This window comes from Bos indicus, chromosome 5 (genome assembly GCF_029378745.1).
Source record: "Bos indicus isolate NIAB-ARS_2022 breed Sahiwal x Tharparkar chromosome 5, NIAB-ARS_B.indTharparkar_mat_pri_1.0, whole genome shotgun sequence".
Lineage (NCBI taxonomy): Eukaryota > Metazoa > Chordata > Mammalia > Artiodactyla > Bovidae > Bos > Bos indicus.
In genome coordinates this window covers 19,442,096-19,454,647 of record NC_091764.1, presented here as the reverse complement: position 1 = coordinate 19,454,647, position 12,552 = coordinate 19,442,096, and the positions used below count along the sequence as shown (strand labels likewise).

Here is a 12,552-nt window from a genome sequence, read left to right as displayed (position 1 = left end):
CAGTCATGGTACCAGATTAGGAACATGGGTCATGGAAGGTTCAGGTGCAGATCCACATATGCTTTCTGATGAAGATGGTATTTCCAATCAGTGGTGAAGTAGATGAATAGTTGTTAAAATATTAAGATAATATTAAGTAGTTATTTAATATGTTAAAATGTATGTATGTAGTTCAGATAATTAGATTTCTATTTGGAAAAATTTAAAGTTAGATCTGTATTGCACACCACACATTTCCAAAAATTACAGATAAATTAGACAGCTTAACATTAGAAATACTCTAAGTGATACTGCTTTTCCTTCCAATGCATTGACAATATATTTAAATGAATGTAGAGGGTCAACAGAGCAATTATTTCTCCCTTAAGTATTTGAATTTTAAGTGTGTCGTTGACTTAAGTAATTTAAATTCAATGCCTTGTTTCTGGGCCCCGTACTTACTATGAGTTTGTCCCTGGAGCCCAGACTCACTCCGTGTGGCATAGAGGTAGTGCCCATTAGTGTAAGAACAGATGAGTAGCTATGTTTTCTAGGCTAACCTATTGTTTCAATCATACATCTTGATTCACAGAAATATTTTTTTTAAGATATGTTATCTGTTGGGAGATATATTCATGCTTTAAAAATAGAAATTAGCACAGTCTTTTTAGAAATCCATTTGTAAAGTGTATCAGGAGTCCTTGTTACAGTGAGTTCACAACTGGAAATCTATCCTAAATAGATTTATTCAAATTCTTATTCAAAGAAAAAAATCTGTATTTAAAGATACTGCTTTCAGTGTAATTTATAATGATGAGAACTTGGAAATAATCAAGTTCTCCAAGTAGAGAAAGCTGGTTAAATAAACTTAAATGATTATATAGCTATTAAAAGAAGATACATAAGTAGTGACTTGAAAATATGTTTGTGTTTGAGGTAAGAGGGGCAATATTCAGAACTCGTACATATAATATAAAAGATCTATACATGAACAAAAGATAAAGTTCCTGCATACACACAATATTATATGATTTTGTTTGAGTGATGGTGCTATGGGCTGTTTTTACTTACTATATTTCCCAGCTTTTTTAAACATGCAATTTGTTTAAGGAGTAATGAAGAAAACATGTATTCTTTGAAATATCTACATATGCAGGTGAGAAATACTTATTTTTAGCAGCACAAGGATTTTTCTAAAAGTTCAATATTTAAAAATAATGTGCAGTGTGGGCTAACTTGTATTTTTTTATGGTTCAGTTCAGTTCAATTCAGTCGCTCAGTCGTGTCCGACTCTTTGCGACCCCATGAATCGCAGCATGCCAGGCCTCCCTGTCCATCACCAACTCCCGGAGTTCACCCAGACTCACGTCCATTGAGTCAGTGATGCCATCCAGCCGTCTAATCCTCTGTCGTCCCCTTCTCCTTCTGCCCTCAATCCCTCCCAGCATCAGAGTCTTTTCCAATGAGTCAACTCTTCGCATGAGGTGGACAAAGTACTGGAGTTTCAGCTTTAGCATCATTCCTTCCAAAGAAATCCCAGGGCTGATCTCCTTCAGAATGGACTGGTTGGATCTCCTTGCAGTCCAAGGGACTCTCAAGAGTCTTCTCCAACACCACAGTTCAAAAGCATCAATTCTTCGGTGCTCAGCCTTCTTCTTCTTCTTCTACCTTTTTCATGGTATCCTCAGTCAAAAATAAGTAGAGGCCAACGAAACAACTTTTCCAACATTGTTTCTCTAGCATTAATTTTCACAGGGAAAATCTGACCTTAATTTTCAGTTTTTGGTCGTGTTACAAGTGATCTTTGATCCTCTGAATTGCTAAGGCTTTTCTGTATTTGGGTAAACTATATATAGTATAAAATTTACCATTTAACCAATTTTCAAGTATATAGTTCAGAGACATTAAGTACATTCATGTTGTGCAAATAGTGAACAAAAGTTTTACACATCAGCTTTCACTGACTGTGTGCGTGTGTGCATGCTCAGTTGCTCAGTCGTGTCATTGATCATAATATGAAGTTAGTCCCAATCCTGTTGAAAAGTTTTTTAATGCTTTACCTATCTTCCAACAACACAAGAGAAGACTCTACACATGGACATCACCACATGGTCAACACTAAAATCAGATTGATTATATTCTTTGCAGCCAAAGATGGAGAAGCTCTATACAGTCAGCAAAAACAAGACTGGGAGCTGACTGTGGTTCAGATCATGAACTCCTTACTGACAAATTCAGACTGAAATTGAAGAAAGCAGGGAAAACCACTAGACCATTCAGGTATGACCTAAATCAAATCCCTTATGATTATACAGTGGAAGTGAGAAATAGATTTAAGGGCCTAGATCTGATAGATAGAGTGCCTGATGAACTATGGAATGAGGTTCGTGACATTGTACAGGAGACAGGGATCAAGACCATCCCCGTGGAAAAGAAATGCAAAAAAGCAAACTGGCTGTCTGGGGAGGCCTTACAAATAGCTGTGAAAAGAAGAGAAGCGAAAAGCAAAGGAGAAAAGGAAAGATACAAGCATCTGAATGCAGAGTTCCAAAGAATAGCAAGGAGAGATAAGAAAGCCTTCCTCAGCAATTAGTGCAAAGCAATAGAGGAAAACAACAGAATGGGAAAGACTAGAGATCTCTTCCAGAAAATTAGAGATACCAAGGGAACATTTCATGCAAAATGGGCTCGATAAAGGACAGAAATGGTATGGACCTAACAGAAGCAGAAGATGTTAAGAAGAGGTGGCAAGAATACCAGAAGAACTGTACAGAAAAGATCTTCATGACCCAGATAATCACGATGATATGATCACTCACCTAGAGCCAGACATCCTGGAATGTGAAGTCAAGTGGGCCTTAGGAAGCATCACTACGAACAAAGCTAGTGGAGGTGATGGAATTCCAGTTGAGCTATTTCAAATCCTGGAAGATGATGCTGCGAAAGTGCTGCAGTCAATATGCCAGCAAATCTGGAAAACTCAGCGGTGGCCACAGGACTGGAAAAGGTCAGTTTTCATTCTAATCCCAAAGAAAGGCAATGCCAAAGAATGCTCAAACTACCACACAATTCACACGCTAGTAAAGTAATGCTCAAAATTCCCCAAGCCAGGCTTCAGCAATACGTGAACCGTGAACTTCCAGATGTTCAAGCTGGTTTTAGAAAAGGCAAAGGAACCAGAGATCAAATTGCCAACATCCACTGGATCATTGAAAAAGCAAGAGAGTTACAGAAAAACATCTATTTCTGCTTTATTAACTATGCCAAAGCCTTTGACTGTGTGGATCACAATAAAGTGTGGAAAATTCTGAAAGAGCTGGGAATACCAGACCACCTGACCTGCCTCTTGAGAAACCTATATGCAGATCAGGAAGCAACAGTTAGAACTGGACATGGAACAATAGACTGGTTCCAAATAGGAAAAGGAGTTCATCAAGGCTGTATATTGTCACCCTGCTTATTTAACTTATATGCAGAGTACATCATGAGAAACACTGGGTTGGAAGAAGCACAAGCTGGAATCAAGATTGCCAGGAGAAATATCAATAACCTCAGATATGCAGATGACACCACCCTTCTGGCAGAAAGTGAAGAGGAACTAAAGAGCCTCTTGATGAAAGTGAAAGAGGGAGGAGAGTGAAAAAGTTGGCTTAAAGCTCAACATTCAGAAAACAAAGATCATGGCATCTGGTCTCATCACTTCATGGGAAATAGATGGGGAAACAGTGTCAGACTTTGTTTTTCTGGGGTCCAAAATCAGTGCAGATGGTGATTGCAGCCATGAAATTAAAAGATGCTTACTCCTTGGAAGGAAAGTTATGACCACCTAGATAGCATATTAAAAAGCAGAGACTTTACTTTGCCAACAAAGGTCCGTCTAGTCAAGGCTATGGTTTTTCCAGTGGTCGTGTATGGATGTGAGAGTTGGACTGTGAGGAAAGCTGAGCACAGAAGAACTGATGCTTTTGAACTGTGGTGTTGGAGAAGACTCTTGAGAGTCCCTTGGACTGCAAGGAGATCCACCCAGTCCATTCTAAAGGAGATCACTCTTGGGTGTTCATTGTAAGGACTGATGCTGAAGCTGAAACTCCAATACTTTGGCCACCTCATGCAAAGAGTTGACTCATTGGAAAAGACCCTGATGCTGGGAGGGATTGGGAGCAGGATGAGAAGGGGACGACAGAGGATGAGATGGCTGGATGGCATCACCGACTCCATGGACATGAGTTTGAGTGAACTCTGGGAGTTGGTGATGGACAGGGAGGCCTGGAGTGCTGCAATTCATGGGGTTGCAAAGAGTCGGACACGACTGAGAGACTGAACGGAACTGAATACTCAGTACTAGGGGCTTCCCTTGTGGCTCACCTGGTAAAGAATCCACCTGCAATGTGGGAGACCTGGGTTTGATCCCTGGTTTGCGAAGATCCCCTGGAGAAGGAAACGACTACCCACTCCAGTATTCTGGCCTGGAGAATTCTATAGATTGTATAGTCCATGGGGTCACAAAGAGTCAGTATTTGAAACAAGATAAAGAGTAGGGAGCCTTGTTTGAAGCAAAGCGAACAGCATATGGGGGAACACCTGGGGCAAGAACAGAGAGAAGCGGGGTGTGGTGCCAGGAAGTGTAAGGTGATGATGAAGAGACAGGAGGGCAGACCCTGCAGGCAGTTTTTCCCATGAAAAACTGTGAAACCACCAAAGGGTTTTAATTAAAAAAAAAAAAGATCGTTTTTGATTGTGAAGAATGGAACGTCAGCGGGGCCTGTTAGGATCTGAAGAAGCAGGGTCTGGTGATAGACTGGAATGTGACAGTGAGAGTGAGTGGAAGACATAGGAATCGCACTTGATTCCTGGGTTTCTGGCTTGAGAAGTCATTTACTGAGAAAAGGAACAGTGGAGTTTGGGGAGGAAGATGAGTTCAGACTGGGACAAGTACAGAGAGTGCCCGAAGCATATGCAAGAGGAAGCGCTTACTAGGCAGTTCTCCTAGAAATCCCAGGAGAGGAGTCTGGGCGTGTAAATGGTAAATGATCCAGCAATAATTAGCGTGTTTCACAGTACACCTAAATCTTTTTGCATCTCTTTCATCTGCTTTTTGTCTCTCAGCACTTATAGGAATGAATTCTATCACTGCAATCAACAGATGGTTTCTCTTCTAATGCTGCCCAACACTTAAAAAAACATGAATGTTTTGCTTATTGCCTTGAACTCCACCTTCAGTATGTAAAGCCCAAATCCCATCAAAGCAAACATTGAGGCTGCCAATTTTTTTTTTTTTTAATGAGTCTATGAAAGTTTTGTAAGAGTTGGACCTGACTTAGCAAATAAACCACCACATGAAAGTTTTAGGCTTGAATGCAGTTCAGACTCTCTTATTATCCAGACAGAAAACAGTGGCTCGGGTAGTTAGGAGCTTCATAAGGTTACATATCTGGGCAGCCGCAGAAATGGCCTTAAAATTCAGACTCTGTACTCACCGGGCAGTCTTACTTTCACTGCTTTTCACTGCTTTTCCCTCCTATTGAATAGCTGCTGGCTTCAGAGTACCACTTACTAACAATTTGTTTCTTAAGGGACATAGAACAATGCCTACTTTGGTCTCAGAGCCCTGGGGGCCAGAAATGTAAGTTTGGTTTTTGGGAATATATTTCTTTCTATGTTTTCTTCATGCTTTCCTTCTCTTCCACTATTTCCTTTCTATCCTCCCTTATTTTAAATTCTTTTTTTTTAATCCCCTATGCAATTGGATGGAGAAGGCAATGACACCCCACTCCAGTGCTCTTGCTTGGAGAATCCCATAGACAGGGGAGCCTGGTGGGCTGCAGTCTATGGGGTCGCGAAAAGTTGGACATGACTGAGTGACTTCACTTTCACTTTTCACTCCCATACATTGGAGAAGGAAATGGCAACCCACTCCAGTGTTCTTGCCTGGAGAATTCTAGGGACAGAGGACCCTGGTAGGCTGCCATCTCTGGGGTCTCACAGAGTCAGACAGGACTGAAGCAACTTAGCAGCAGCATGCAGTTGGAGCCTTGGGTTTGGCTGATACTGGATGCTTAGTAAATCTCCTTCAGCCTGTGAAATCCAGGTTGGTCCTCAGGGACCATAACTAATTCCTAAATGTTGTTTATCTAACTCTCAAATTAAACTATTTCTTTCCCCTGCATGGAGGACTAATAGTTGAGTCACAAGCTCTCATCTCAGAAGGCTTAGCCCTTCCTCCATGCAGCTAATTGTCTGGCAGGGGTGGAGATTGTGTGCCTTTGTGTTTTTTCCCCTCAGCTTTATTAAGATATAATGACATATAACCTTGTGTAAGGGTAAGGTGTACAGTGTGGTGATTTGATACATGCATGTATATAGTGGTTTTTATAGAATATTTAGTCTAATGATAAGAATTATCCAAATGAGGATTTTGATTTCTTATGAATGCACTTTAAAACTTCTCAGGGTTCACGGATCTGTTTGGCTCACTGATGAAGAAGTAACTCAATCACTGTGCTTATGGACTACAGTTTTACATATAGTTTTAGGAACTCTATAGATTCAAAGTTAAAGAACTCCTGTTATATAACTTTGGCTACTCTCAAGGACATGTCAACCAGTTTTTCTAGCAAAAAGCTTGAGAATTTCCTCCTTTTCTCCAAAGTATATTTTAAGGGATTGAATAACAAGTAGTTAACTTCTCATATGCCTTACAGACAGTTCACATCTGGTGATCCATTAGTCACCACTGACTAATATCCATCTTGGTGACACACTTGCTGGAAGTCTTAAAAGGTGGTTGGGTGGTACTGAATTAGAGAGTTAGAAATTTGTTAATGTCTTGGTAGAAATTTTATATCCTCTTAATATTCTTAAAATTAATAACCCTGTTGCTGCTGCTGCTGCTGCTGCTAAGTCGTGTCAGTCTTGTCCGACGCTGTGCGACCCCATAGACGGCAGCCCACCAGGCTCCCCCGTCCCTGGGATTCTCCAGGCAAGAACACTGGAGTGGGTTGCCATGTCCTTCTCCAATGCATGAAAGTGAAAAAGTGAAAGTGAAGTCGCTCAGTCGTGTCCGACTCTTAGTGACCCCATGGACTGCAGCCCACCAGGCTCCTCCATCCATGGGATTTTCCAGGCGAGAGTACTGGAGTGGGGTGCCATTGCCTTCTCCGAATAACCCTGTTAGGTATTGTTTAAACCCTCACACACAAAAAAAGGACTGTCATTTTGTGATCAAAGACAGGGCAAAGAGTAGCCTCTTATTGGTGCGAAACTATTTGATGTATCTAATTAAAACTGAAAGGGAGGAGAAGGCCAAATCGCCATTGTCACTTTCAACCCTTCCAAAGACAAAAAAGCTTCCCAGGGGGCACTAGTGGTAAAGAGTCTGCCTGCCAGTGCAGATGATGCAAGAGATGCGGGTTCGATCCTTAGGTTGGGAAGATGCCCTGGAGGAGGAAATGGCACCCCATTCCAGTATTCTTGCCTGGAAAATTCCATGGGCAGAGGAGCCTGGTGGGCTGTAGTCCATGGGGCTGCAAAGCATTGGACATGGCTGAGGGATAGCATACACACATGGACAAAAAGAAACTACAGAGAGTATATGCAGGGGTTGTAATACAGTGTCCAGAGCATGTACCTGAGCCCCGCCTCAGCCCTGCCGAGCTGGAGATAGAAACATCCTCTCTGCACTGGCTCCTTTCATCCCAGCCAGCTCCTCCACTCCCCACTTATCTGAAGTTCACGTTCTCTTCATTTCATTTCTTTATCACTGGGGAAATTTCTCCCAGGCTTTAATTCCAGCTGCTCAGGATGAATTTTTGGCTAATCAAGGTAACATTCTTTTCCTTATTTACAAGTTTCTCTGGGGCGCTTCTAGTGACTAATGGGGACCTTTTTGTTAAAAACTTTTTTCTTACCATTATCTAAAATTATGTTATTTGTGTGCCTTTCCTCCCACCTAGAATGAAAGCCTCCTGAAAGCAGGGGTCTTATCGGTCTCATTCACCACGATATTCCTATAACCCAGGTCAGTGCCCAATGCCTGGTTCCTGCAGGTGCTCAGTAAATATTTGAATGAGTTAATGAATGAATGTCTTTCCCACAAACTCCCCAAGGGCACTGATGGGGCATGGCAGCAGACAAAGAGATTTTTATTAAAAGATAGTCTGGTGGTCAGGCTGTCAAGCAGAACCCAGGCACTTAGCCTCCTAAGAGCATGGCCTGTGGTTTGCTTCCACTTTAGAACTTTCTGTGGTTACAAAGAAGCCACACAGAACTTCCTGTGCTCTACTTTGGCCAGTAAGAGAAACTTTCCTTGCTGTCAGAGTCTTCAACAGAGTGGCTGAGCGGTTTGGCTCTGGAGCCAGACTTCCTAGTTCAGGTCTTCCCGGCTGTGTGACGGGCAGTTCCTCTTCTTCCTTTACATGCCCTGGTTTAATCATCTGTAAATGGAGGCCAGCAGTAGCCCTTGTTTGGTAGGGTTATTTTGAGAATTAAATGAGTTATAAGTAAAGTGTTGAGAACCATTCTAGCACATAGATGCTCGGTTAATATTGGCAGGATAAATGAGAATGGTGGTAGTGGTGGCCGTGGCAGTGGTTGTATTAGGCCAATAATGTCATAGTGTGAATTTGTACTTCGTACTTTGCTTTCACCTAATCCTTCCATTTTATTACATTTTTCATCATTGCTTTCTTAAAATGTAATAACTGAGTCATCTCTTAGAAATAAAATTTAAAATGTTCACATTAAGTAATTTTTTAAAAAGATATCATATTAAGAAACACACTTTGATTTCTTGCACTAATTATTTATAATTTTATGCAAAGGTTATTTTCATGGGGATACTGAATAGGATTTTCTTCTCCAGAATCTATACAAAATAAGTTTCATCTCTTTGGAGCATTTCTATAATACTGCCATTCATATTTGAATCTTCCTTACATATTTTCTAAAGGAAAAGATTAATATGTTATTATAAAATCAAGCTGAACTGCCCGGTGTGGAAGATATTTCCTTGCAAGTTTATTTCTTTGAATTTTTAAGGACTATTTCATGTAGAATTTAATTATCTCTGTCCTTTTTAAAATATGGCGAATTCATAAATTCTAGATTGAAAATTTCTGTTAGGAAGAATTATTTTTAGGCCAGCCTTAAGAACAGGAATTGGGAGGAGGGGATGGTCAGAGAACAAAAAGAAAAGCTTTCAATTATAATCCACACCCTTACTTAGTTGATGACTTTTATAGTAATCTGGGCCAAGAGGGAAACTACAAATAAAATTGAAACATAATCGGTCTATGACCTAAATCTGTCTTTTTTGGGTTTTGCTATTGCTGAAGTATTAATAGCAAAATTAGTATTCATAGTTTCCTAATAGTTTTCACTTTGTTTTTGATCTTCTGCTCTTCCGTCTCCATTCTAAAAAGGCACTTAAGGCAGAAAAGCAACCTTGGAAAGGATCTTAAAGGGAGAGAGAGCATGAACGCAGTAGACAAGATGTCTGAGAATTTTCTCATTTGTTTTTTAATGGGGTTTGTGGATAGTAGTCCATGAAGGAACTTCAGTTTTGTATAAATGAGTTGTCCTATTTTCAGTCCGCTGAAGCTCTCTGGCCTCCCCTCATCCAGGAAGTTACAGGCTTGGGGAATCTGTTCGCCTGTCAATGATAAAGTTAGTCACTCAGTTGTGTTAGACATTTTGTGACCCCATGGACACATTTTGTAGCCCCTGTGTACATGGAATTCTCCAGGCAAGAATACTGGAGTCGGTTGTTATTTCCTTCTCCAGGGGGACTTCCCGACCCAGGGGTTGAACCCAGGTTTCTCACATTGCAGGCAGATTCTTTACTGACGGAGCCACTGATGCCTCTATTGCTGATAGCATTCAGTTTTAATTCTTAAGATACCAGTCGTTCTCTTACAAAGAGCGTCACTGCAGGGTTGGTAAGATGAGTGATAGAGACTCTCTTGGGTCGTATGGATAACACCAGAAAATGACAGAAATAAAGAATACTTTAAAAAAAAGCATAAGATATTTGGCTTGGAAGCAGTGCAGACCTAGAACAGATACCATAAAAGTAAATTATTTAAATAGAAGAATAAAAGGTTAAGAGAAACTTGGTTAGTCTATATCATATATTGTGATCTTTTTTAATGGTTTATTAATGTCATTCATTGTGTTATTTTCAGTTGGAAAGATGTTGGTAGCAGAACATGGTTCTGCTGCATGCTGTGGTATCATTTAATATATACAGCCTGACTTGTGTCATGGTAGAGTTGATTGTGATTGTCAGGAGCCTTCCACAAGAATGATCTTTCTTATGCTCTCCAGGTTTTCACCCGATGGCAGACTAATTGTATCATGCAGTGAGGATAAAACTATTAAAATCTGGGATACCACAAATAAGCAGTGTGTTAACAACTTCTCAGATTTCGTAGGGTAAGTCCATTTCTCTTTTTGCATTTATATAGGTTAGTTTGCTAAGGAGGTATTTAATTATTACAATTCAAATAAAGAAATTAAAGAGAAATTGAAATATTAGACCATCTTATTCCTTTCTCCCAGGTTTGCAAATTTTGTGGCTTTTAACCCTAATGGTACATGCATAGCTTCAGCAGGTTCTGACCATACTGTGAAAATCTGGGATATAAGAGTGAACAAGTTACTCCAGCATTATCAAGGTAACGACTTCCATAACAGAATTGAATTGTACAACGGGCTTCTCTTACACTAGCAGAGGCTATTCTTCTCAGTGTGGCTTGGCCCTCTTACTAAATGTGATGGACTGACTAGAGAAAAGATAGCCACCATCAGCAGCATGGTCCAAGAAGCTGGCGTAGGTGCCAGCCTGCAAAGGGAGCTGGCATAGGTGCCAGCCTGCAAAGGGAGGTGGATGCGAGAGCTGTGGAGAAAAAAGGGAAAAGAAAAGAAAAAAAGTTACTGTAAGATTTTCAGACTTTGGTTATCTGCTTTGTAAAGAATCCAGGATAGAAGTTGACTCAGAAAGAGATACATGAGCACAAATAGGTGTTATAACTGGCAGAAAACAGCATCCTACTGTGCCTGTCTATTGAAGTTAAAAGAGAAATGAACTGATTTCTTAATGTGTATTAGATTTATATTAAATCCAAATTTCCATCCCTTAATAAACATAATGTAGCAGACACTGTGCTAAATTCAGGGTATGTTCCCTCCACTTTAAAGACAAGGAAATTGAGGCTGAAGGAGCCTATGTCACTTGCTAAAATTTTGCTCCCACTGACATAGGTCTTTCTGTTTACAAAGTACGTTTTTTACAAAGTACAGTGATTAACAAACTTTTGATCGCTGTGTTATACTGCCTCCTGTTGGAAGGATGGTGTCCAGAAATGAATTCTCAAACTGGCAAGGCTGCCCTTCTCCAAAGACATCTCCATACTCTTCGCCCCTTGTCCCAAGCAACTAATTGGTTATTAAATTCAGTTTAAGGCTGGGATGTATACCTTACGTGAACTGGTGGTAGACAGTGGTTGTTTATATTGGTAACATACCCTAAGATTTTATAATTACATAGTTAATAAGATCATCTTTCCATGACAGAGTCTCATTTGTAAAGTTTTTCTGTCTCATGAACTGGAAGCTTAAGCTGTTTGGTGCCACTCTACTTACTTGTTTTAGTGAGCTGTGTAGAGTTTTGGTGCTATGGAGACATTGCCTCTAATGGATTCTTGCTTTCAACCTAATGGTGCTAGTAGGGTGAAGGGGCGTCTTTAGAATTACGAATTATTCTCTGAACTTTTTGCTTTTATTTTCTACAAATCAGTTCACAGCGGTGGAGTTAATTGTGTGTCGTTCCATCCTTCGGGTAACTATCTCATCACTGCTTCTTCAGATGGTACGCTGAAGATCCTGGACCTCTTAGAAGGAAGGCTTATATATACACTTCAAGGACACACGGTGTGAACCCTAAGATATTTGCTTTAGTTCTGATCCACTTTAGTATATGGCACTAACTAAAATATAAACTTTATATATGTAAAAAATTTATTACATTTTTCCAAGTGTACTACACATTGCTGCTATTACAATTTTTTTTTTTTTCTTTTGCTTGCAAGGCTGTGTTTTCATCCTCTGGAAGCAACTCTTCAAAGTATTATTTATTGTAGTTCTTGTCAAAATCAATATGTATCTTTCACTGGCTGGTAACTTAATCCTCCACTGCTGTCTTCCCCAGTATGTAGTGTGGATCTGACTGGTTAAATGGTGACAGATCCGTGTTTTTCTGACTTCTACTCTTTCCGCCCACACGCCAGCTCGGACCCTCTCACACCCTTTCACTCTCGCTTTCCACTAAACTGATGGGTGAGTTTAGAAGGAGAAATTTGCAAGTCGAGCCTAACACCTTCAGCTCCTAGGAGCCTGTGCTCATGGTTTTCCTCTGGTATTTCTTGTGGGAGGCCAGCCCTTGTCCAGTCTTGCCTGTGACGGGGTACTCAAGTCTGACTCACTTTGGATTTCAGTTCTAAAAAGCCCGTTTACCCACAGATGAAGCTATATTCTCTTTACAAGCCCTCATCAGTAAGAAAGATAATATTTCTTTGT

The 12,552-nt window shown here is 40.4% G+C and overlaps 1 protein-coding gene across 6 annotated transcripts in view; it reads left to right on the top strand.

The window, feature by feature from the left end:
- Nucleotides 1–12,552, top strand: part of POC1B (POC1 centriolar protein B) — a 104,946-nt gene that overhangs the window by 37,051 nt on the left and 55,343 nt on the right. For 5 of the 6 annotated variants that reach the window (XM_070788929.1, XM_070788927.1, XM_070788928.1 and 2 more), the window contains 4 exons: nucleotides 2,128–2,259; nucleotides 10,303–10,410; nucleotides 10,537–10,652; nucleotides 11,774–11,907. In XM_070788929.1, coding sequence (XP_070645030.1) covers nucleotides 2,128–2,259; nucleotides 10,303–10,410; nucleotides 10,537–10,652; nucleotides 11,774–11,907 — 490 coding nt within the window. The remainder of the gene's footprint in view (nucleotides 1–2,127; nucleotides 2,260–10,302; nucleotides 10,411–10,536; nucleotides 10,653–11,773; nucleotides 11,908–12,552) is intronic. The other variant, XM_070788931.1, reaches the window with a different exon arrangement.